Source organism: Zalophus californianus, chromosome 8 (assembly GCF_009762305.2).
Source record: "Zalophus californianus isolate mZalCal1 chromosome 8, mZalCal1.pri.v2, whole genome shotgun sequence".
Taxonomy (NCBI): Eukaryota; Metazoa; Chordata; class Mammalia; order Carnivora; family Otariidae; genus Zalophus; species Zalophus californianus.
Genome location: NC_045602.1, coordinates 114344415 through 114370572, shown reverse-complemented (window position 1 = coordinate 114370572; position 26158 = coordinate 114344415). Strand labels below are relative to the sequence as shown.

The window sequence follows — 26158 nt, the reverse complement described above, 5'->3', positions numbered from 1 at the left end:
CTGCAAAAGGCCGGAGAGTAATAAGAAAAAAAGTTTCTACCCAGAAGGAGAAATAGCTGTGGAGATTTTAATATGTGTCTTTAAGCAACTGTTTTAACATGGAGGTGATCTCATTATCACAGGTAGAAATTGTGAATCCCCTCTCCAAGTACAAAACAGAACAAAAACTATGACATCAAGGCATAAGTTTTCCAAATGTATGACAAGTTTACGGGACGAAAAAATGGTGTTGGGAGGTCTCAGCTGCCTTAGGGACCTGACCAGCTCAAGGGGGAGACAACTACAAAAATAAATTCTAATACGGAGTGTTTTGTGCTGAGATAGATTCTATATCCACAGGGAAGGGGGACTCAGATTAGGGAATGGCTCCTAATCCTGCCTAGAATAGAGGTAAAGAAACCTTTCTGGAAGAGGTGCGAACTGGAGGACGAGTCTGGAAAGAAGGAGGCTGTTTCAGGCAGAGGACAGCATGTGCAAAGACTCAGAGTAAGCAATCATTAGCTCCAGTAATGCCAGCCTCTGTATCCTTTCTGCAATGCTGAGACCTCAGGATGAACCAAAGCTCATAGAGCACAGGTAGGTTATAAGGCCTGAAATACCAGGATTTATGCACAGCCCTCTTGGTATGTTTCACAGTTAAGTTTTAAAAAGAAAAAATAGGGCGCCTGGGTGGCTCAGTTGGTTAAGCGATTGCCTTTGGCTCAGGTCATGATCCTGGAGTCCCAGGATAGAGTCCTGCATCAGGCTCCCTGCTCAGCAGGGAGTCTGCTTCTCCCTCTAACCCTCCCCCCTCTCGTGTGCTCTCTCTCTCTCTCTCTCTCTCAAATAAAATCTTTAAAAAAAAAATAAACAACCAAATGCAATGCGTGTTTCTGGAATGGATACCAGACCAGAAAATATATGTTTATTTATCTTCCTCGATAAAGACATTTTGCAGCAACTGGCAAAATCTAAATAAGGTCTATAGATTAGATAAGGAAGTCAAGGAATGTTCATTTCCTGATTATTATGATATACTGTAGTCATGTTAAGAGAATGTTCTGGTTTTTAGGAAATACACACTGAAAGATTTAAGGGTAAAGAGACATCATCTCTGTAACTTACTCTCGAATGATTCAGAAAAAAACAATGTAGAGAGAGGATGACAAAACACACATTGCAAAATGTTAGCATTTGAGCAGATGCAGATGGGACCAAGAAGAGATAGCAGACTACTTTGGCTTCACAGAACAGATTCCAACTCAAAACTCCTTTGCCTCTGGCTATGTGGCCTTGGGTTAGTTATGGGACCTCTTAGTTCCCTTCCGGGTAATCATGGTAATCAGGGCCTCACTTCGGGGTTGCTAGGAAGCTTCTCCAACAGTAACAACAAAGCAGCTGCCATTTACCCAATGTTTGCTACCCACAAGCACTCTCCCACATGCTTCACATGCCTGGAATCATTTGAGCCACAAACCAGCCTTAGAAGGTTGATTATTATCCTGTTTCACGCTTGGGCAAACTGAGGCACCTAGAGGATATGGAGCACCCCCAAGGTCACAAGTTAGGAGTGGGTGAAGACAGGGCAGACACCCAGTTGCACTGCAGTCATACCAGGTGCAGGCCTTGAACACAGTATCACTCAAGAAGTTGGCTGGAAAACCAGAGGGACTGAGGGCGGGTAAGAGACCTTGTCCTCCCCCCTCCCCCCAACCAAACGGCTGTGGACCAGTCCCTGCAAGATCCCTTCCGCAGGCCTCTGGGGTGGCAGATGCCAAAGCCACCCCCATCCACTCTCCCTAACAAGGACCAAGGGGACCCCAACATGATGTGGGGGCCGGTGATGAACACACCAGATACTATTGTTGCTACAGTTGGCATCATCAGCCCAGCTACTGGGAAACCCCTGGGAGATTACACGGCCCTGCCCTTCCTTTTTGTTTTTTTTTTCTATTAAACATGAATAAATATTGTATGTCAACATCACTACCAGCCCCCAGGCATTAACACTGTATTGACTAATGGCTTTTGGTATCACAATGCCATCCAGGACATGTGAGGGCTTCTACATGCACACATCATGCCCTTGAACCCTCCTAGCAGCCCTAGGAAGTAGGCAGGATTTATGGTCCTTACCTGTTAAGAGATGCAAATCTCCCCGGCTAAAGCCCCAGGCTACTTGGAAGATTGCTTCAGAAAAGGCCTACAAGGTCTAACCTCAGCCCCAAGATCAGAATGTTCACATACTCCCCTTGCCATTTGTGCCTGGGATCGTGGAGATCCAAACATAACCCCCATCTTTAGCTTAAACAGATAGCAGCCCCGACAGCCCCTCCAAAGCCAGCCCTCAGCCTGCCCCACAGACAGACTGAGCCAACCCAAGAGCCCCTCACCTGGTGGGATAGTCCACCTCCTCTCTTGGGGTTTTGAGACCCGGTCTGTTTATTTTGCTTCATCCTGTCCTGGTATTCGGTGCAGCACTGGATACAAGATGGCTTAATAGGGAAGCTGAGGCCCCCTGGGGCCGCAGCACCTCAGAGCAGCGCCAGCCCACTTGTTAATTGCCAACGGTCTCACCATGGCAATGCTTCTCATCCTCCACTCCAACATTTACCTTAATAAGGTACACAACTCTAGTCATGGAGGTGGCCAGGATTAGAGCCCTTCTTAACATTTGAAGGAACTGAGGGGCTCATACAGTTGCCACATCCAATTGAACTCCAACTGATCCATTGCATGTGCATCCTTTCTCCACACCATTTTCCCTCCGCATGCACCAGCTGACCAAAATGAACCTCTGGAGAGGCACGGAGATCTTCATTGGCTCCTGGTCCCTGACCAATAGCTAGATCTAGTGATGGGACTATGGCAGGATGGACTGGGGGATTGGGACACCGGGCTAGCTGGCCCAGGTAAACTGCAGAGCAATGCGTACACGCTCCACCCCAAGAGCTGTGGCCACAGACAGTTAGGTTGGAATCATGGGGCCATTCCCAACCGGTCCTGTTACTGGACTGAAACAGGACAACTTGGGAGCAGTGCAACCACGAGCAAGGGAATCCAACAAAGGCATGCACAACTGGGAGAAGCAGCCCTGGGATTCTTGAGTCAATCACCTTCAGCTCCCTAAGAGCATGTCAGATGGCTTTTCCAGACCTCAAGCCTTTAAATGAACTCAAAGTCTCTCCAGTCCCTTGTTTTGAGAACCAAGGTTTAGAAACTCATTCACTAGCCCAGTGTGGTCCCTGGACCAGCAGCATAGAATTCTTGGGCTCTACTTGAGACAGTGAATCAATCAGAAACTCAAGTTGGGGCCCAGAAATCTCCACTTTAATGAGCCTCACAGGGGAGGCTGGTACCCTGGAGTTTGGGGACCAGTGTTCTAGACCACTCCATGGGGTCACACTGGTATTCCTGCACTGTGCTTGCTGCATGAACCAATGACCAACTGGAACTCCCACCATTCCGCTTTAACCAGGCCCTCCCAACGTCCCACCCATCTGACCTGCAAAGAAGGAAAGGGACACCAGACTGTTAGAGAAATACTGATTTTAATTCAACATAAGGTAAACTCTAGGCATCTGTCATCTTTCAGCCTAAAAATTAGCAAAACTGTTGAAACAAGGCACAATTTTTCCCCATACTTGTTACGTGGCTCCAGTTACAAAAAAAAAAAAATTTATGAAAATGTTAAAACATAAAAATAGAAGTCTGTGATTAAAAAAAAAGTGTATAAAAAATTCCCACAAAACCTGTCAACGTTGTTCCTGATTCTACAAAATAGCACCAGTAAGAAGAGTAAAAGTTGTTAAAACCATTAGGACAGCATTTCTGAAATGCAGCTTTCCCGACCTCCCGTTCCCCCTAAAAACTTCCCGTGGGATACAAAAGGACTTTAAAATCTCTGGAGGGAGGGTCGAGCTTTTTATTGCAGTTTTCCCCCTGCAATCTCTTAGATGAGGGGAAAGGGCGGGGAATGTGCGTCTGCTCCTGCTGTCACTGCTATTCAGTTTAGGAAAAGGCTGAGGATTCGGGGTGTCCTCTCATGTGGGGACCTGTGCCTGCAGAGTAGTCTGAAGGGTGCATTTTGGGGGTGGAGGGGGATGCCTTCCCTAAGCCTCCTCCTTTGCTCCCTTGACATGGGGAAGAGGGAGACCAAGAGAAGCCACACCTGTCTGCATAATATCCAGCAGCGGATAACCCAGCCCACCCCTTCCTGAGCTCCCCGGAGGGTTCTATTGCAGTCACTGGGAGGGCATTTAGCTAAGGGTAGTCATCCCCTTGGGTTTGTTGGGGGGGGGGGGGAATAGCCCTGAATGTGATGATGAGGTCATCCCTGCTGAAATCATCATCATTATGGAAAATACTCTACACGGACACCGACAGCAGGTCCCAGCCCTTTACACTGAGGCCAGGGGAACATGCTGGGTAAAATTCAAGAAAGACAGGCATCCTTTCCTCTTCTGCTAGCCCCAGAGGAAAAAAAACACCCAAGGCTCTTAAAATGTCCCTTAGCTACATGTCTACCACTGCATGCTCCTGGAAATGAGGGGCTGCAGGTGTTTAAAAAAAAAACAAAACAAAACAAAACAAAACCAAAGTCTTGCAATAACTGTCTTGGGTGATTTTTCAGCTTTAACCTGAGTATTAGAGAGCTGTCGGCACTGTGGTTTTGGTATCTTAGCCATTGTTTCTCTGAGCAGTAAACCCAGGAGGGAAAAAAAAGCCATCTTACTACCTACTTCAAGTTTTGTTTTCAGAGAAGACAAAATGAGCACCGTGTTTGGCCGCTCCTAGCGGCCAGGTCTGAATTGTGCACAAGGAGGTGGCACCTCAGGCTCCCCCTGCCAGGAGTGGGTCACACAGCTCTACCTCCTGCCAAGGTTATGTGGCGTGACCCCACAATGCTGGGCAGAGGAAGGGCAGAACTGGGGCTGTACCTACTGGGTCCTGGCTCTGCCCCACATGCCCCAGTGCTCCTGGGCTCAGGGTGCCTGGGAGGGCTATTCACAGGCAAAGTAGTCCTTCAGGGGGGCGAAGAGGTGTCGGATGACAGGCACACTCCAGGACCTCCCAAGCAGCTTCTGGCGGGCACCACGGCCCATGTTGGACACATCCGTGTAGTGTACAGGAAAGCCGAAGATCCTGGGGAGGGGGGGGCAGGGGCACCAGAATAAAAAGACAGGGAGTCAGAAGTGCCCCTTCCAGCACGCTTACTGCCTCTGGGAGATCCTCACACGAAGAGCATGGCACTGCTCTTTCTGCCCTTTGTCCCATCCTTTCCATCAGGCCAACCGGACCTTCACATGAGCCCTCATTGAACCCCAGAGGACAGATCAACCGGTTCTACAGAACACAAATAACGGTCCAGAGGGCACGGTTCCTCTAGAAGGAGGCCTGTTGCGTGCATCCCTAAGCACTAGTGCTGTGCTCCAGGCACATAGCTGGTGCTCAGTGGACCTTTCCCATGTTAATGAATGAATGAATGAATGAATGAATGCCAAGAGAGCCAGACAGCAAGCAAACAGACATGTATCTGCCTTCAAATCACAAGAGGAGGAAAGGGAAATTTCCTTAATAAGAATTAAGGACACTTGCAGAAATAGATCCTCAGATGCTCAGATAATTTACCATAAGTACACTGAAGTATCCTGCATTTTCTCTCCCTCTTAAAAAAACCAGTTGTTAGGTCAAGGGCCAAGCTGGACTTAATGGCAGATGGCAACCAAATATACCAAGAGCTTCCTCTATGAGATTCTACCAGGCCTGGGAAGAGGCTACAGATACACTAGACCTCAGTCTTTCCTGGGTTTACAATCTAATACTAAAAAGCACACCAATGGGTATTAAGCAATGTGCCAAAGATGTAACACCGTAGACCTATATAGTGCCTTTATAAGTGCCTATACCCACTTATATATATCATCTGCATCCATCTAATATCACAGGGCCAGCCCAGCATGTAAGGCTTAGGTCTCAAAATACAAAATAACCCACAAGATGAATGGGCAAGGTTACCAGCCGGTTTCTTTCTATGAATCAGAACTTAATTTTAGGCTAAGAAAACGACTGGTGAAGAAATAAAACCAGCTGTAGGACTGAAATATCTGAAATGAAAATACTCTTATCAAATCCTCTGAGATGCAGCCAAAAATGTAAAGAGGAATATTCATAGCCCTTCCTTCATTTCTAACAACAGTAAGAACAAAATAAACAGGGGTGGGGGGGAAGAAATCAGAAAAGGAGAATTGAAATCCAAGAGCTGGTTCTTTGAATCCAAACAGTTAAACGATCCGCTTAGCCAAATAAATGGAAGGAGAAGACAGACTTTGGCTAAGTAGGAACCAGCTTTATTGGCAGAGGGAATATGAGAAAGACCAATGGCCAAGTCAGTGGGGTTTTCTTTGGCTGGTTCCTCATATGCCCTGGAGGCCCAGCATGCCGGGGCAGTTAAATGCCAGGGCAGCACAGCAGAAACAGAAATGGTGTGGTCTAATGACCTCATGTTTCAGATTCCTTACCACCACCCTTCTGCCATTTCTACCAGGAAAATCAGCACTAACTCTGAAAAGGTATCACTCCCAGCCCCACTAACATAGGGCAGTGAGACCATGCAGAATTAAGGCAAACACCTGCCCATTTATGCTGCCTGCCTTGACATGTTCTTCCCCTTTCTCTCTGCCTGCATGATTCCCCTCTTCACGTGCAGCCCTGCTCACCTTTCTAGCTCAGTGCACCACAAAACATCTTCTTTGCCATTCATGACAACAGGGAAAAGTTGGTTTTTCCCCTGTCTGATCGAGTTCGACTTGGTGGTTATTGTCTGTACTTTCTTTAACTGGAGAACAAAACGACATCATGGAGTGAGCACAGGATAAAGGGTCTGGGTCAAGTCAAAGCTCATCATCACCTCGGGAAGATGGAGGAGGGAGGGCAGGCATGGGAGAGAGGGAGGCAGGGTTGGGCTCACAGAGGGAATGAGAAAAGGAGAGCTGGAAGGCAAGAACATTTTGTGCTTCCCACAAACACCAAGAAGTTAATGAACAGGAAGGACCAGCCTCACAGAACAACAGATAAAAAAGTGAACATGAATGAGATCACATGGGGGCCAAGAAAACACCAGAGTTCTTGATCAAGCAGGATTAAGCAAAAGTAAAAACCCACCCAGATTTTGAGGATGGCCCACTGGATTTTGAATGAATGGAACCTAGCCTGATGTAAACATTAACTTTACGGAGATCTCAATATAATTTTACCAGTAGACAATTTTTGTGACAAAACAAAAATTACTCATTTGCTACTGGGAAGATGAGCTGAAATTATCTGTGTCTCTATGGAGTTTGCATTCGCAAACTAGTCACCTTTCCTCATGGTGATTATTTCTGTATCAAGAGCCTCTCCTACTCTGTGCTTTTGTTTTAAGATGGGACAGAACAATTAAGTGGGGAAAGAGGCCCAGCACCAGGGAGTCATGTGGGGAGGAGGGGCAGGAATAAACTGGACACCAAGGTCAAGTCCTCGCTTGGAGGTCACCAAGTGCGTTTCCAGAGACCATTTGTTAGCAAGTCTTACCTTTGCTGTCCTATTGAACTCCAAGCAGTCCTGCAGTTCGAGTTTATCATTCTTTGATGCTATCACGGGCCTGGGAACATCCAAAACCCATTACTTTCTACCAACTATAAAGGGGCCTCGGCTAGGCGCTTCCCAAGGTGGGAATGAGGGCCAAAGACTGCAAAATGTGCTCTGGCAGTGAACTTGTTACAATGAGCGGATTAAAAAAAAAAAAAAAAAAGAGCCCGGCAAGAACACAAGACTATGTGCCAAAGCCAGGAACAGACTAGCCCCTTGAAGGGGCAGCCCAATGTCCAGGAGCAAATGCTCCCCCTTTCCAAATTTTAGTATTAATCAGAGCCTTCCTGCAGAGACAGCAGGATGAAGGAAAGCAAACTGGAAGGAGTCAGGAGACCCCTCCAGTCCAGCCCCACTGCTCACTGAGTGACCCTGAGCAAGTCAGGCCACCTCTCTGGGCCTCAAGAGCTTAGATCAGGTCTTTGTGGATCTACCTGCTGCAACTAGCACATGAAACCCATGATTTGGTGGCTTACACCAAAGACGACTCGGGACGGTTTCAGGGCTAACAGGAGATACAGGTAAAGAAGGACAGGAGATGGTTGACAATACGAACCATTACCCTGTAACTTTCACCACTGAAACCTGCAAATGCAGAGAGGCAGACAGATGCCTGAGAAGGTGGAGGGCTAGAACTTGAGGAGTGGTTAAGCGTTCCAGAGGAGAAAACCAGCAAAAGGTCTGAATGCACAGAGCTGATGAACACCACAGCAACCTCTGTGTAAGGAACTTCAAGGCCAAAAGGAAATCAGATGTAGGAATGAATGATGCCCACAAGAGAGGCCACAGAATCACACAAAACATTCCCCTAGATTCTGTCAGAGATTTCCTTGACCTCACCTTCCGGGCTAAATGCCTGCCTATCCCAAATCTTTACTCTTCCATGAACCCAAGGGAGTTGGGGGACACACATTACAGCCATACCTGGTGCTGACTGTAGCACTGATATCTATATAACCAAGGTGTTAGGTTGGACAGCCGGATTTGGGTCTGTGACTACCAGGTGATGGTTGGGTCACCACCCTTGCACGGCCCAGCTGTAGACACTGTTATTCTCACAACTCAGAGAGAAAGCTCTGGAGGCTCTGCAGACTCTCTCCTTTCATCTGATACCCTACATCTAAGGCATCAGCAAATCCTGTTAGTCCTACCCTCACATTACCTATAATCTGATCCCTCCTGTTAAGTGCCACAGAACTCTTGAGCTGCCAAGCCCCCAGAGCCACACTTGCATTGTGTTGAGTATGTATGGATGGCACCCTCCTCTGAATGCCCACTTCCACGGGTCTCCCGACTGGTGCTGTCATCCTGCTATTGTCTATCCTTCTATGAGCAACTATCATGAATCTGAGATACACCTCTCACCTGCTTGAATGGCTCATGAGTTCCCATGCAATGACTCACAAATGCCACATAATTTGGCCCATATTTCTGAGTCCTTTGCCGTACTGTCCCAGCCACTCTGGCCCCTGGAACACTGTTCTCTGAGCTGCTCTTCCCATGTGCTGTTCACCATCACCCCGTTCCCTATTCCTTCTGACTGGAATGTTCATTCTTCCCTCAATTAATTACATGGCCCCATTCCTTCATTTAAGGCCCTGGTAGAAGGAGAAGCCTCCCCATCAATTCCTCCAATTCCCCCACCTCCAGCCAGGACGGTGAAATTATTTACTGTCTTCTCTACCCATCCCCCATTACATGTCAACTCCGTGAGAGCCAAGACTGACATCTAATGTGTTCACCACTAAGCCGGCAGCACGTACAGCAATGCCTGGCACAGTGTGAGAGCTCAAGTGTTGAGTGAAGAGCCCACTTCATCCAGACATGAACATTCTCCATTTCACTGGCTGATTAGCCAAATAAAAATGCAACATACCCAACAGAAATCCTACAAGCTATTCTAGCAACTTCTCCCCTCTGTTCACACTTTGCTAAATGCCTGAAAGTTATGCTTCCAGCACTTCCTTCTAAAGGAGAATTTTTTTTCAGCTTAACTCATTTGCAAGTCTGGGATGTCACATTACCATCATATTTCGTAGCTTAATTAGCAGGTTGTTCCCCTGGAAACCACATGGAGGAGATAATGAATCCTCGACAAAGCCACTTACTTTGTGGCTTTCAACATGAAAAGATTGATAAAAAGCTGGGAAAAGCTCTTGGTTAAGAAAATCCAAGGGGACAGGTTATCTCAGCTCTGCCACTGGGCTGCTCACCACAGGTCTCACGGCCAGGGATCACCTCATCTAACAATCTACTTGCATTTCCCCATGGGACAGTAACTGGAAGAGGTGGGGTATGGAAGCATCAGCACTCAGTCTGCTCTGTTCCAGCACAAGGCACTTTGAAGAACCTGGCCCGTGGGCAGAGTGAGAACAAGTCAGAGAAGACTAAGGAATCCTAGCCTCAGATTTGCAGGTCGGGGCAGCGCTTCCCAAAAGGCTTCCAACATGGCAACAGGGATTGGTCTGAATTCTAGGTGGGGCCGTTCATCGGCAGAGCCAGTGCTTTCTAGAAGGCATGAATGGGTCTCTGAGTCACAAGAGTTCACAGCTGGGGCTCACATCATTAGTTATACTTAACTTGGCTGTTACCTGTCCCACCTTGAGCCCCTTGTTACCTGTTCATTCCAGGCAGGTTGCCCCAGAAGTAGCGGGCCCTGTGAGCGGCAGACACTTTGATGGCATCGATCATCACTGGGTTACACTGCAGAGAGAGGGACAGCGGCTGGGAGCCCACGTAAGAATTCATGTGGAAGCCAGCCAGAGTGGGGTTTGACCTGGGTAAGGTGACAAGGCACCCCCCCCCCCCCGCTATAGAGGAGGCATGGTTCCTGCCAGCAAAAAGACAGACCAACCCCCATCAAGAATCTGGCTGGAAGACACAGCTAGTGCCCTGATATACTGAACATGGTGAGAGACCAGACTGGACCTGCAGGTTCTGAAGATACACCCTCGGACCTGACAGATAATTACAGAACGCGCTTTGTACAGGTAGGAAACGCAGCCCAAAATTGAAATCGGCCAAGCTGGGAGTCCTGGAATGCAGTGTTGACAAAATATGGCTTCTGTCACCCATCTGCCAGGTTCACACAGTGTGAGGGAACTAGCCAGTTCCATAACATCTCCAGTAGAGCTTAGGTGGTCAAGTTTTGAAGAAAATGAATGAAATGTATGAAAAGCATTTACTATAGTGCTTGATGATAATGCTTCATACTGAACTGACTGCAGCCCCTAAAGCTGCAATTCTCAGAACAGGGAGGAGAAAAAACTCCCTAGAGTAAACCAAGATTAGTCAAATCTTCTGAGGCCCCCAAAAGTAGATGAGGATTTCATCATCTGACTTCAGGGCGTTCTGGGTGAGGTTAGAGATCAAATATTTTCCACACACTAAAAAGAATCAACCCACATGACTCCGTTAGTTTTGGATTTAGCCGTGTCCTCCACTAAGAACTCAGAAATCACTCCCAACCACCTCCCAATGCCAACAGGGCCTTCCCTCCCATGTTGTCTTGACAATTAGGACCCTAGGTGCCCTCACCTCCAGGAACCGAGAGATGTCCCTCTTGTCGCCAACCTTCATGGCTACCACATTCTCAAACATCCAGAAGAAGGGCCGGTCATCCCCCTCCTTGGGGCGCGTGTAATTCAGCAGGTGGTAGAACTCAAAGAAGAGCCGGCCTGTACCCTCTAAGCCACACAAGAAGATGGCAGAGCCAGGTTCACACCCCTCAGCCCACCCTCCACACTGACACCAATGGGTTCCCAGTGACTGCCTGCCTACAGCCACACCCTGCAGGCCTTCTACCTGCACTCCTCTGGAATGACTAAGGACACAAGCAAGAGCAGGCCAGTATTACTATCTCTGGGGACAGGACGTACAACGGTAAAGTTGGCCAGAAACAAACAGTCCTCCTCAAGAGCACTCAGGTGACAGAGGATCTCTTAGGGCCACCAGAAAGAAGGGATGCTCACCGTACAGGCCTTTCCTGGCAGGGTTCACATTTGAGAGATCATTGCATGGGCTTCCACCAATCACCAAGTCGAAGGGGCCCCATTCTTCAATCTGTGAGGGAAAACAGTCACTCTTCGTGGGGGTGAGGATGGAGGAATACAGCCTAGGTGCCAGGTAACCTATCAAGAAAACCCACTTCTAAGGGTGCTTGACTGGCTCCGTTGGTGAAGCACACACTTCTTGACCTCAGGGTTATGGGTTTAAGCCCCATATTGGGTGTGAGGCCTACTTTAAAGAAAAAAAAACTCACTTCTAGACCCTCACTTGGTCAGTAAAGTCTCCCAACTCCACTTCTGACCCAAGACAACCCAATGCCCCAGGTTCCTAAGATCTAAATCATTCTGAATAATCTGCCAACTTGTGGCTCTTCCTATAGCTTGATGCAACCCCAGGTTCGCTCTTCTACCATAGCCCTGGGCACGGGGAAGGGGACCACATGGGCGTGAGGATGTGTGGGGCACAGGGCATGGAGGAGGAAGTGGGGGTGGGGCAGAGCCCAGAAGAGGTGCAGGCTGCCCTCACATTTCTCTTCGTGATGTTCCTGACGTCATTCACATATTTGATGTTGCCCTCGTGCTTCACAGTTCCAACAGCGATGGATTCTTCACACACTTCGGAGGCGACGTACTTCTCCACTTTGATGCCCAATTCTTTGAGGACCAAGTACCCTGTAGGGGACCAGGGGACAGAAAGTGCATCAGGGTTGTCCTCCCAGGGCACCCTCCCTCCAGTGATACTAAGCCACCTCCAGAACTCTGACCAGACCCAGCAGGGACGTGGTCATCCTCGAGGGAACCCACATAGATGGCACAGAAACAGAACGCTGGTGACCCCGGGCTCCCTGGATGGCAGAGCTTCATGAAGAAAATATATGGGTAACTGGTAGAGCCCACCAGCACGATCTACCAGAACGGAGAGGCACATAGCCAAGGCCCCAGCACCTACCACCTAGCACAGTCAAACACAGACACACGGACACAAATCTTCACCAAAACCACGTTTAGAGAACCTCAAGGCTTGGTGGCATGGCCAGGGCTCAGTTCTACTAGGTGTGATCTGCGCCAACACAAATAGGTCTTTAAGACCCAAACAGAATGGGGAAAACAAAGCACGAGTAGTGACCTAGGGTGTCATTAAAAGCTGTCAGTGATTTCAGAATCTGGACACCGAAATACACACATTAAGTACAAATGATGCAAAGTGCGTAGCAGCTCCTTTCTACTGCTTTGTTCTCTGGGAATACAGAGATGTTTGTAATACATCACAGGATACTTTTTTGAATTAAATGAGTTAGATCAGGCAAGTCCACCAGGGGCGGCATGCATGTTGACTATGCTTATTCTATACCTGAGTAACGGGAGGGGAATGGGAGGGAACCAAGATTGGAGGTATTAGGAGCTGCCTACTTCAGCTCCAACAGATCTAGCCTTATGGAATGGGAAAGTTTTCTAAGATATCTGCACATAATAAAAGAATCCAACACAGCTAAGATACACCTGTCTTTAAAGAGGCCCCAAAAGAAGGCCCGGTAGGGGAAATGGTAGAGAAGTTTAAGGACAGAAACAAGGAGCCAGTGGTTTTCTCAGAACAAGTGACCAACAGGTCATCCCAGGGGTCTTTCTTGGCACTGATGACAGGACACCTGGAGCAGGTGAGCATCCCTAGGTGAACTCCAAACTCACCTGTTGCAATTCCATCAAACAGGGATAAGACTCGAATGGGCCGCCTTCGGGCTGCGGGAATCGCAGGGTATAACTTGGGGGCTTCCTGCCAGGTTAAAGAAGGAGGTCATGGAAGTCACGGTGCAGGGGGTAAAGACTCAGCCTCTGGTGGAGAGGAGGGCTGACCTTCCTCTGAGTCACAAACCCTGGGCTCTACAACTTCCTAGCTGGGATCCCCTGGAGAGCTCTAGCACGGAATGGCCATTCTACCCTAGACGTGAACACAGATGCGACTTTGATACAGATGCACACACACACAAAAACACGTTCCCTACCCCAGAATGACCTGGAGCCTCCCCTCCCTCCATCAAATGCAGGCAGGGGCCCAGGAAAATCCACTCCCACCATGATTTAAGAGTAAGTCACAGGTTTCCCTTCCCTCTTCGGTTGCACTAAAGCTAAGGCTTGGTTAGTTCTGTAACCATTTCTTCAGCAGGCCCGTGAAAATCCATAGAGTGAGAGGGCACGAAGGAGGGCAGGAGGAACACTGGAGAAGGCTGACAACTGTACAGAGGATGAGGTCTGAGGCTCTCGGATGCTCATCTGTACAATGATCTTTTCCATTAACTCTTGCCAACAGACTTCCAGAATGCTCCAGAGCCCTGAAGCCCTGGGGGTAGGTGGTGCAGGGGAAGGGGGGTGGGAAGAAGCCTGTGGCTTACGTATTCGAGCCCCGTGTCACTGGTGAAGAAGGCCTGCAGGCGCACGTTCCAGTCCTTCCGGCGCCGGAGGACGCCATGACAGCGCTGCGGGAGGCACATGTAGCAGCTCCAGGGCTCCTGCAACTTTGCATCTGCCGCGGTGCCCGTGCCCACCAGCACCTCCAGGCACTCCACACAGAAGCACCTGCGCCCGCCAGCAAGGGAGAAGGATGGTCTCGTCAGCAGGCAGCTCCCTGTCTCCCCCCACCGGACCCCTGGAGATGGCAACAGGCTGCCTGGAACCTTCTTGGGCCCCCGTTGCTCTTCCCCATGGGCTGGAAGGCACAGTGCCAGGATTTGGGCTGCACCAACCTCTTCCGTGGAGACCGATGCATGCACCCTCAGCCCCCACGGGCTGCTGCACAGTCAAGTTCCCCGGCCCAAACCCACAATCGGCCCATCTCCAGGGGGCCTTCCCCACCCTAGGGACCTAGCTTTTTAAAGCCCATCCCTCCACCCCAGTTCTACTTCAAGCACACAGGGACCACAGCCCTGTGGACGCCTGGCCTGGGCCCAGCCCACTGCCGGGGCTCCCTCAGGGCTGCAGGCCTGGCCGCCCCCCCAGCCCCGCTCACGGCCCACGGCCCCCGCTCACCGGCAGCAGCTGGTGTTGCTGCAGAGGAGAAGCTCGCGGCCCTCACAGCACACGGTGCAGTAGGACTGATAGCCATCGTCGTCGTACATGTAGAACAGCTCAAGGAAGCGGTCCTGGCAGCCAGACAGAAACGCCAGTGAAATCAGGGACCAGAGACCCCCAGGCCCCCGCCTGTACGCTGGCTGAGGCCCTAGGACGCAGCCACAAAACAGGTCCCCCACCGGTGGCTTGGCGTCCTTTCTAGGGCCACCAGCTGGGGTCTGCGTGCCACTGGACAACGACCTCGCTGCTGCAGCAGCCAACCCTCAGAGGGGACAGCTTCACTAGAGCCTTCCCTATAGTGACACGTAGGTGCTTTTCTCTGGGAAAGTACAGGGGAATAGCGGGAAGGGGCAGGAAAGCCCAGGGCGGCGATAGGACTTACCCGGCACGTCTGGCAGAGCCCACCCTCAAAGAGAGGGTGGAAGGACACAGGGTTTCTCCGACCACAGGACAAACAGCTATCTGTAAGACAGGGATGCAGTCTGTAGCAATTACAGCCGCAACACCAGGGCTGAAGCCTTGAGTCTAGCGGCTTTTGAATAGTTACTCCAGGCTAGCAAAACCACAAGGATTCCTCATGCTTTGTTCCTTTCAGCAATGCTTCGAAGTTGCCAACCCCATTCCAAAGATGGGGAGAGGCCAGAACGGGAGCCCCCAAGCAGGAGGTCCCAAAAACAGGCAAAGGCCTGGCCCAGGAGGAAAACCTGAGGCAGGACAGGAAGCAAAGTCCACTCCAGCACAGGGACTTGCTTGGGTGGGCCTGGTATGAAAATCTTTGAGACTCTTTAAAGACAAACTTGGGTTATCTATGGTGATTCCAATTTGCTTTTGTCTTCATTAAGAGTTGCCTACACCAACCGTACACATAGCCATGGATACTATTCAGAACACGGGTACCTTTCTTTTAGGATATCCTGCCTTGCCCTCACACCAGCAGTCGGGACTGATCCACAGCACTTATCATGTGGGCAGGGCCATTAAGATGCCTAAGACCTGGGTGCCAGGGTGGTGTAGTCGGGTTAAGCATCTGACTCGTTTCAGTCACATAGTCATCTCTGGGTTATGAGACTGAGCCATGCATTGGGCTCCACTCTCAGCAGAGTCTGCTTGAGATTCCCTCTCCCTTCCCCCCCCCCACTCGCTGGCGTGCTCTTGTCTAAAATGAATAAATAAATCTTAAAAAAAAAAATGCCTGAGACCAAGCATCCCCAGCCAGGCAACACAGATGGGTGCTGAGTCTTGAGGAATGGGAGGATTATGGGTCAAGGTTTCCAGGACTGACAGGGACTGCTCCAAACCTGAGCTTTCCCCAGGGTGTTCTGGGTCAGGAGCTGTGCTGTTTCCCTACGCAGCATTGAGATAACCACTCAATAAATACTTGTTAACTAAAGGACATCAGGCTAAGGAAACAAGGGAGAATCCATTTATCCTTACACATTCTGAATTCCGTTAGATACATTCTGGGCAGAGTTTCAAATCCAGTGGCTGGCTAATTCCCAGCCAGGACAAACAGACCAGAGTTGACTTGAGAGTGACCTGGCATCTAGCACCTCAAAGCCTGTTCCAGTTCTTGTCTGGGGAAGGCTCAAGATGCCACAGATAGTGGTTTCAGGTTTGGGGTTCTCTGGGCCAAACTGCCCCAACCCCACCCTCCTTGCTCACTCACAGGGGCAGAATCAGCCTCCATGAAAATCAGGCAACACATTCTATTAAATGTAGCAACAAAGATGAGCCCACTGCAACCCGAGGCCAAGGCACAAGAGCTCTGGGTCAGACTCCAGCAGGGCAGGCAAGCAGGCTGAGGTCGGCCTTGAGCACTGCCCAGAGCACGGAAGGGGAGACAAGGGAAAAGCACATTACCTTCCAGGTTACTCTTGTTGTTGCAAACATCCAAAGCCATTTGTTCTGTTGAGAAAAGAGCAAGTGTGACGCGGAGTCAGGGAGCCTCTTCCTCAATCAGCTCTGACAGTCCCTTGCTGAATGGCCCTTCCTGCCATCCACCCCTGACAGTCCCAAGCTGACCACGGGTGAGATCGCTCCCCCAGCCTCCTCACTGGCCCATGATCACCTCGACTCTGGTCCTCCTCGCCTCGGTCTTTGCCATTGTTACAGCAGTTGGTCTTTAGGCGCTTGGGTGGGGGGCAGTAGTCCGAGGCGGCCGAGTCGTCAGCTGTGCGTCTTCGGGTCTTGTTCTCTGTGAAAGGTAAGGAGATGGCAGCCAGGGCCAAGATATGGGGAGAACAGGGGCCTGGGACAGAACCATGCAATGCCCGGGTGCCCACCTGCATCTGGGCCATGACATGGGTCCACACTGGGTGTCCTACAGCCCATCTGTGGGTAACTCAGACGAGGACAGAATTCAAAATCCCTCACTATGTATTTATTGGGGTCTAAACAGCAATGGGTGCAAGAGAACTCATCCTCATAGACCCAGCACAAGGAAAATTAGACAAAGCTTGGTCTCGGATGCCCGGCTTAAGAGCTAATAGCCACACGCAGTGACTGCACACTTGAGATGCTATTTGTGTAACTGAGTGACTGCATTTTACATTTAATCTGGATGCACACTCAAAACCCGCCAGTGGGGCCAATCAACTGTCTCATTTGGAACTTGGGACATCTATAAAAATATAAATCTAATGTTTCTAATGACAACGTAGCATAAAAATTGAGAGATCATATGACACATCAAAATAATAGATTTTGAAAGCTGCTTAAAAGAAAATGTAAAATTCTCATTTATTTTTATACAGATAGTTAGAAATGGCAAAATGCTGGAAATATTGGGTTTACACTGATTTCACCCTTTTTTTGTACTTTTTCCAGTGTTGCAAAAATTTATATTATGTGGCCATTGTTTATATGTTTCTATAAATTCCTGTTATATTTTCATTCAATCTATAAATATCATCTGTAAAGAACATGATTAAAGAAAATTATACAGCCATTAGAAATAATAAGGACCCTTTAGTGACAAAATTACATCTGACAGTGCATACACTATTATAATTGAGAAATGAAGGGAAAGCAAGAATCCAACTAGTGTACAGAAAGAATTGGAAGGATGTGCACACCCAACGTTAACCTGGAGGGCGGTTGTGAGGGTTGGGAGTGAAGGGGTGGGTGAGGGCTCAGGTTGACTTTTTACAAGATTGGATTCTTTCCCAGTGACCCCTGTATATGCAAGAAATGGAAAGAAAGTGCAAAGAAAATAGTGCATAGTCAAAATATGGGAAGGGAATACCGTATTTCCTTGATTCTAAGTTCCCACTGCCTGCACGACGCACCTTCGACTTATTAACCACTTATTTGTGGGGGGAGGGAAACAAAACAAAAACAGAAAATACTATGTTAAATGTATGGATTCTTAAGACAAATCCTGGATTTCAGGCATCTGGGATTTCCTGAGTGACAATGTGAAACAACACTTATCTTAGAGGAATTATGGTATTGGTCAAACCCTTAGGATGGGAGATGCGTCTTTCTGAATGGAGGTGGCTTATGGGGTTGGGGGGGTGCAGGGGGTAACACTTTCCAGGTTTTCTCCAGCGAGCATAGCTTAATTATTTTTTCCTTTAAAAAAAGGGCACCAGTGAAGATTCCATCTGGCTTTCTCTTTACTCAAGTTTTCACAACAGATTCAATTCCAATTACTTGTACTTGACCTTCAGCAGGAAAAGTGACTAGGGAATCTGGAAAAGGCTGGACTGTTTGCTTTTCCAGCTTCCCTGGGGTTTCACAGGGTGACAGAGCTCCAGGCCTGGCAGCTTGCTGGAAGCCAGGGTAGGGTAGGTGGCAGCATGGGGTGACTGCATCTCCCAAGAGGGTCCCCAGCAGCAGTGGATGGTGGGTGCTGCCCAGGGACCCAGTCCCACCTGGTTGTTTGTTGTTTGGTTTGAGGCCCTCAATCCCAGTGGGCTTAAAGCCCCCATGGGCCCACTCTAACATGGGCTTCAGCTGGTCCTCCAACGAGTCTCCAGGACTGCTGGGGAAGGTTTTTCCAGCCCGCACCCTGGCTTTCTGTGGAGAAAAAGAGGCTATGATCAACAGGAGGGGTAGGTGCTAGCGAGGCCACACCCAGGGACTCCCCCTGCTGGGGCCTGCATTCCTTTTCACACTGGTCCCTTTCATAGCCCAGCAGCTGTCCAGAGCAGTGGTATGTGACAGGGAGGAGGGGCCTGTGTAGGGAGACAGGCAGGAGGCCATGGAGGGGGAAATTAAGTCTCTCCATGCAGATACCAAATATGATCTCTCCCCTGTAGGGGCCTGAGTGCTCAACTCCCTCTCAAAGGGCAGAGGATCAGCTCTGTCACTTTTAGATATAGGAGAAGCATCAGCCAGCATGTCTCACTGCGTCTGAGAAGCTTCAGATTTGTTTTATTTCCCTAATGAAGTGGGGAAGTATTAAGTCCTATTACAAAGGCACCAGGAAGTTTTACATGTCTAATTAAGCACAAAGCCTGGCTCATAAATGCTGGACCAAGGCCACAAAACATTTTATTTCTAAATCAAAGTAGAAGGAGTGACTGAGCCTGATGGATCCCCCACAGACAAGGAGAGGAGGCAGCTGGCCTCAGGTGCTCTCCAGTCTAGACCTCAAACCACACCACTCAAAGGAAAGAGGCTTTGAGGCTCTGCAAAAACTTATTCACAGATATGAATATTGTCTCCTGCCCCCCGAGGGCTCCTCTTCCCTCTGTCGGTAGGCATAGAAGCTGGGGGTAGTCCTGGGAACTCATGGGCAATCTCAAATCCCTCCTTTTCCTTCCTAGTCAATGGGCTACTGTCATGTTTGCATACACTTCCTGCCTGGTGGCTCTGCCCCTCCATGCTATTGGGCACCATGTGGCCTGAGCTGGGCCTCCTAGAAGTCTCTTGCTTTAGCTCTGTTTGAGGCCGGGCCCTCACCACCCACTACCATGTTACCTCCAACGCATGGTACATGGCCTTCCTGTAAGAGACCAGCTTATTGAAGGTCGCCAGGTTAAAGTGCTGGCTGAACAGCCCCAGGGCCACTAGCTTATCTGCAGACACCTGGAAGAGAAAGCCATCATCAACATCCATTTACAGCTGGTGTGTGACGTGTCCTGTGTCTCTCCCAAGCTTATTCCTGGGGATCAAGCTACAGACTAAAAAGAAGGGAAGAGAAAAGTAGAAAACAAACAGGAGCACAGCCTCTGACACACCCTATCGACAGAAGCATGGTGAACACAACACTCCAAATGGGAGAAAGTAGGATGCTCCAAATGGATACAGCCAGATGCACCCTGTAATTGTGTAAATTCTAAATACAACGGACCCACATTGTCCTTGGTGTGGGGCCCCATCTCTGTCTTGACGTTCACAGTGCATGCTCCAACATTGGTGCTTTTGCACATGTTCTTCCCTCATGCACGAGCGTGACAAACAGCTGTGATATAGCCTTTTATTAACAGAATTAATTTAATGTACAGGTTTAGAGAACAGTGCTTGGCACAGAGTAAGTGTGATTTGTTGCTATGTGCCTTACATTGGGGCTAAATACCTATAGTCCACAAGTCTCACACCTAAGTCCCCGGCCGTGCACGAACAAATCAGGCTGCCGGTGGGATGAGATGAAACTGGTGTTCGGGGATTCTGATCAGCCCAGAGAACCATGGGACGTCTCCTTCCCTACACGGTGCATGCTCATTCTCATGCCAACCTCCGTTTTACACCTTTCATCTTGACCTCCCACGAGGGGCTGTTGCCACCATTTGTACGAAACTGGGGATCAGTGTGACTGTACACAGAAATGCAGGTGCTGATCCCAGCACTAACTGCTCTCGCGCTGTGTGTAGCCCAAGCACAAGGATCTGTGTTGCATTCCCTTACTACTATGCTAACAGCCCCACACTTCATCTTATTAGCATCAGACCCAGTCTTGCAAAGCTCATTATAGGTCTCATTGGGCCAAAGTAATTACAAACAATCCATGTTTCTTCATTTCACAGAACTCATGGCCCGTATCCCTGCAGTTAGATGCTTCAGGGAGAGCAAAGGCCCACATTTGGCACCACATTTGTCATCCTGCTCCCTCTGCTGGCCAAAGAGAGAGTTTCTACATGCATTCTACCTACCAGGGAAGAATCCAGGTCCTATTTATCTTGCCCTCTGGGAAGTTCAGTGTGTTTACAGCAAATCCCAAATCATGGGGGGAAAAAAAGAAACCTCACTTTGAGGCCAAAGCCCACAGATGTACTGAATCGTCCTCCATTCCCACATCTGCCTCCATCCCAACCCAGCTTGCTCTTGTTCCTCATCGAACCTCTGGATGTGAAGGTTGGACTAACATTTCGAAAAGAGACCATCACAGGCAAAGAACTGCCTGCACTGTTCTCATCACAACCCGAGAAGATCTCAGAATGTGACTTTGACAGGGTTTAAGAATCAGAACTGCAGGATTCATGCCCAACAAACAGAGCTCTTACCCCAGACTCTCACCAAGAAGGAACTAAAAATGGTTAACATTTAAAAAAAAAAAAAAAAAACCATAAAGATTGGGACACCTGGGTGGCGTAGTCTGTTAAGCATCTGACTTCCTAATTTCAGCTCAGGTCACGATCGCAGGGTCATGAGATCAAGCCCTGTGTGCCGCTCTGCACTCAGCTTCTGTTTCCCCCCTACCCTCTGTCTCAAATAAATAAATCTTTAAAAATAAGGTTAACACCAATAACCAACAAACCCTGAAATGAGCACTCTGCGGTGGCCCTCGGCCCACCTCTCCTCCCGTGCCCCTCCCCACACCTCTCAGAGGCAGAGACCACCCTTCCCGTCTCTTCCTGGCTTCTCCAAGGAAAATCTTTGAGGGTGTCTGCCCAGGAATCCATCCTGGTGACTCTACCCCGAGAAATAAAAACCAACAGAGCACAAGTGCCCACAAATGGCTTCAGAGGACTTTCCAGCTCTTTGTCTCCTATAAGACTAGACAGATCGAGCTCTGGGCCTGTGAGACCCTATATATCTGTTTAAGCCAGTTAACAAATTTTTGTCCTTCCTAGGCACAAGGAGTCAAAGAGCCTCACCCATCTGGAGAAAGCAGTCACAGGCCACTCATATTAAAAAGTCAAGTATAAAAGGAAGTGAAGAAAACACAGGAAATGGGTCTGTGGCCCATGAGAACCTGCCTAGCCCTGGACTCACCTCAGAGAACTTGCCGTCACCAAACCACTGGACCCACCGCATGCCGGACATGGCCTGGCGCTTGGAGGTGGCCTTCCATGACACCACCATGGCAGGCCACCAGGAGAAGCCCTTGATCTTTCCCCACACAAGGTCTCCTATCCCAAACTCCTTCCCATCCTGGAAAAAAAGAAACACATGAAGGAATCCCAATGAGACAGATCACCTAGGCCAAGGAAAAATCCTGCCCACCCCACTAACCCCAAGGGCCATTGCCCCAGGGTACAACTTAGGGCATTACTTTAAAAAAATAAGAAATGTGAGTAAGAACCCCTTGGATATAAGGGGTCAGTTTGGTTTTTTGATAGGAACATGGGATTTATTAGATTTGTAAAATTTCACCTGTAACCTTTAACCTCTATCTGGGAATGAAAGATGTCAACTGAAAACTCACAGGAAATAAGATCAGAGTTACATCACGACAATCCCCTGGGTTTTCCCACCATGGGCCTCAAAAAGCTTACCATAAAATATAAATGCCCATGAAAAAACAAGTTATTCAAATAGATGTACAGTCTGATATACATAGAAAAAAAGATTTCTATGCAACAGAATTAGACACACATACGTATGTACACAGCAGTGCTGGAGTGAAGCAAGCCCGACTGGCTAGTCGTGAATGACACACAAGATGGATCACATAATACAGTGGATTAAAGATGTGAGCGAGAGGCAACTCCAGCTCCTAACAAATAAAGTTAACTAGTCTACAACTGTACATAAAATATGATGAACAGAATCACGCCTCGTATTACATATACAAACGAGGTACATATATTTGGAGGTACAAACACTTGACATTTGTAAATTCATTAATCAGGTGTTTGAATTATGTCTGGCAGAGAAGCAGGATAAAGGAGGGACACGTTGCATATGGAAAATCTATATGCTAAAGAAATTCAAATATTACAACAGAAGTGGCCCCCACAAAAAGGTAGGAATAGCCCCCGCTGGGTAAGCGTCTGTTCCTCCCTATTACCTAGGCTGTTCTTAGGGTACCTGATACTCGGCGCTGTCGGCATCTCTACCCTCTGCGTCCACCTGTGGGGACTCGAGGCCGTCCTGCTGGCTGTCCTGGGCCAAGCGGGTGTAGGGGGTACTGCTGCTCTGGGGCACCACATCGTCATCCGTGAGGTCAATGGTGAGGTAGGGGCTGGCTGGGGACGGCCACAGCGTGCCTGCCAAGGATACTGTCCGCCGCCTGAGGGACTGTGGACAGAAGGACATGGAACTGGGGCCACAGCAAACCAGGTAGGTGACCAGAGACCAGTGGAACCCCCAGTTGCTTCCCAAGCAAGCAGAAACAGTGAAGACGTGAAGTTGAAGAGAACAGAGACCACCAAGGACGGTTTTCCGGGAACCAGTATCCCTCAAGTGGTGGGATAAAAAGCAACTTCCAACAGAACAGAGACAGAATCGAGGACAAAGGCAGAATAATGAAGGAGGCCGAGAGGCTCTGAGAGCCAAGCTCAGAGAGGGCCGCTGGTTTCCTTAAATGCTTACTGTGTGCCAGCCTTGCAACAGGAGTGGAGAAAAACACTGGGGTTGCCTCAAGACAGTCAAAGAAGATACCAGGGAGACAAAACAGTTCTAGAGTCAGTAGTACTTGAACTCATTCTGAGGAGGAGCAAGAACCCAGTCAGCAGGGAATTCACACATTCCCACCCGAGTTCCATCCAGGATCAGGCCAGGAGAAAAGTCGTCGGGCTTAAAAGAAGCTTACCCGGCAACCAGGAGAGAGAGGTAAGGGAAGCCCCTGAAAAGGTGCTAAGAGTGAAGACCGGATGGAGGTTGCACACCAGCCACTTCGGGTGGCACGGTGAGAGAGGCCGATCTTCCACTTAAAGAGACTGGGGGTATCCGGGGAACCAACCCTGGTAGCTGAGAACTCCACGGGGGACTCATCCACGGGATTGCGGCCCTGCCGGCCTCGGGTGGAACGCGGGGAGGACCTGGGTCTCTCCCGGCTGGAGGCACTGGTGTTATTTCGGGTTCGGACCTGGAAGCAAGAGAGGATAAGCACGAGGCCTTGGTGACTACAGGCATGGCGTTCCGGACAGGGGGCCAAGAGAACTGGTCTTGAGAGGTCGCCTCACATCAGTGAAAGTGAACAAGGTGGTTAAGTCAGGGAAGAACTCTGGATGGGTCACGTGGACCGCCCCCCCCCCCGCCCCGAAACTCCCCAGTTAGTGGGAGAAGCGGGTAGGGTGTCGGCAGGCCTGCCAAGAGTCCATGGCAGATCCCACACTGCCTGGCCAAGGCGGCTGGCACCTGCAGATTGAATGGAAAACTAAAATCCAAACCAAACATTTACCGCCCCCCCACCACAGCAATGGAATAATTGTTGCCTTCTTTAGGAAGGCACTCGATCATCAAGACGGATGAGAAGCCCTTAGGCTCCTTTCACAAAATGGCTTGAATTTGGGTGTTGCACATCTGTATTCAAATCCTACACACAAGAATGACTGTTTATGGAGCACCTGGATGGTCTAGTCGGTTGAGCAGCCAACTGGATTTTTCGGCTCAGGTCATGATCTCAGGGTCCTGGGATCAAGCCCCGTATCGGGCTTTCCACTCAACAGGGAGTCTGCTTCAGGATTCTCTCTCCCTCTGCCCCTCCCCGTTTGCTCGTTCTCTAAAATAAATCAATCAATCTTAAAAAAAATTAAAAAGATTTTAAAAGGAATTACTATTTAACCTTGGGTAAGTTACTGGAAATCTTCTCTCATCTGTAAGAAGGGCATGATATACATCATATGCTGGGTGAGATTATAAGCTAGCCCCGCAATGGCCATCAAGTGTTCACCTGCTCTCTAACAGGCTGGGTGACCACTAGCGAAGACTGCCTTCCTATTTCTAGACCTCACCCTGTAAGTCACAGAAGTGACTCCCAAAGGTAACTGACAGTTGAGCCATCCACCTACAAACTATCCACTCTTGGGCACTTAAAAGCCAGGAATGTCCAAGGAGCTGAAAACCTGCCACATGAAAGCAAGCCCTCACAACGATAGTTCACGAACCTTGCTGTCATTTTCCAATTTCAAAACATTTGTTCACCTCGCTCTCCAAAGCTCCAAGGAGAAAGGAAGATCCAAGACAGGTTTTTTTCATTCAGGCCTACGTGTGGTTGAAAGGGCCCTGGCTGAGGGGCGGGGGACTTACAGCTGGGCTTTCAGACCGAGTCCTGGTTTCACGGAAGAGTTTGGGCATCACTGGGGTGTCAGAGCCGTCTCCATCTTCCCCCTCACCATCTCCATCACCCGTCAGATCCTTTATAAATGAAGCATTAGAAACGGTAAAGGTCATTAAAAGGTCACATAATCAAAATGGTTTAGGAATCCAGATTCAATCATTTTGGCCCAAGTGACCTCAAAATATTTTCAACTACCACATTTTGCTCAACATACTTTACACAATGGCTTACAATGGGGATCACAAATTCAAGACGTGATTGAAAAATAAAATCCCAGTGAAATCAAGAAGCCCAAGATAGGGTATGAATTCAATATGTGTCGTCAAGACTCCCGTATGTACACCACAGGGAGACTCATTTGGCTATGCCCAGCAGGGAGAGCTGGTCATATTGCACAATTGAGTGTCTGGGAGAAATCAAAGGTTCAAGAAAGATGCTTCTTGATACCATTACCAGGAAGAAACAGCACCAATTCTGTGTCAAGTCATGTAGAACCCCTAGTACGTGTCCCATGCCCCAGAGCAAAACGCAAAGAACTGGGCACATAAAGTGGAGCGCTAGTGAGCAGCCCCAAGCCCAGCTGTTGTGTTAAGAACTGGATTTTTCATTTGCCAATCTTGTGGCCTTGAGTGAGTCCATTCCTCTCTTTAAAACTCTAACAGTAATTCCCTTGTAGCACAACAGGGTGATAATGAGAATGAATGATGCATGCCTCGCCCAAGGCCAGGCTCAGAGGAAATGCTCAGTCAGGAGGTTCCATTCCCATTGCTGGTAATGGTCCATCAGAACTCAAACGGCTGTCCAGAGCACACGGTCCCAAATATCCACACGGCTCTTACTCTAGCCATCTGGGTGCCCACTGGTTGCTCTCCAGCAGAACAGAAGCTGTGCAAATGTGAACTTTCATTTGTCCATAACTTTGTGCCCCGTGCCGGACACTGGTTCTCCAAAAGAGTAACCCAAGTGAAAAAAAACTACTATAATTAATAAGGACACAGAAGGCAGAAATGAGGTCAGGAATAAAAAAATTATGAAAAACTGTAACTTGGAAAAAAACTTATCATGTAGAAACCTTGCAGCAAGTATT

The 26158-nt window shown here is 48.9% G+C and overlaps 1 protein-coding gene across 4 annotated transcripts in view; it reads right to left on the bottom strand.

The window, feature by feature from the left end:
• Positions 1–3521: 3521 nt before the first annotated feature.
• DNMT3B (DNA methyltransferase 3 beta) overlaps positions 3522–26158 on the bottom strand; it is a 40974-nt gene continuing 18337 nt past the window's right edge. Inside the window, exons 4-23 of one of the 4 annotated variants that reach the window (XM_027624173.2) lie at positions 25041–25148; positions 23752–23877; positions 22878–23087; positions 21840–21998; positions 19605–19712; positions 18554–18698; positions 17923–17982; positions 16747–16872; positions 16539–16583; positions 15061–15140; positions 14637–14749; positions 14003–14186; positions 13302–13386; positions 12142–12287; positions 11580–11670; positions 11146–11294; positions 10226–10311; positions 7552–7621; positions 6699–6817; positions 3522–5124 (exon numbers count right to left, since the gene is read on the bottom strand). In XM_027624173.2, coding sequence (XP_027479974.1) covers positions 4983–5124; positions 6699–6817; positions 7552–7621; positions 10226–10311; positions 11146–11294; positions 11580–11670; positions 12142–12287; positions 13302–13386; positions 14003–14186; positions 14637–14749; positions 15061–15140; positions 16539–16583; positions 16747–16872; positions 17923–17982; positions 18554–18698; positions 19605–19712; positions 21840–21998; positions 22878–23087; positions 23752–23877; positions 25041–25148 — 2352 coding nt within the window. In that variant the 3' untranslated portion in view covers positions 3522–4982. The remainder of the gene's footprint in view (positions 5125–6698; positions 6818–7551; positions 7622–10225; positions 10312–11145; positions 11295–11579; positions 11671–12141; positions 12288–13301; positions 13387–14002; positions 14187–14636; positions 14750–15060; positions 15141–16538; positions 16584–16746; positions 16873–17922; positions 17983–18553; positions 18699–19604; positions 19713–21839; positions 21999–22877; positions 23088–23751; positions 23878–25040; positions 25149–26158) is intronic. The other 3 variants (XM_027624174.2, XM_027624175.2, XM_027624176.2) reach the window with 3 other exon arrangements.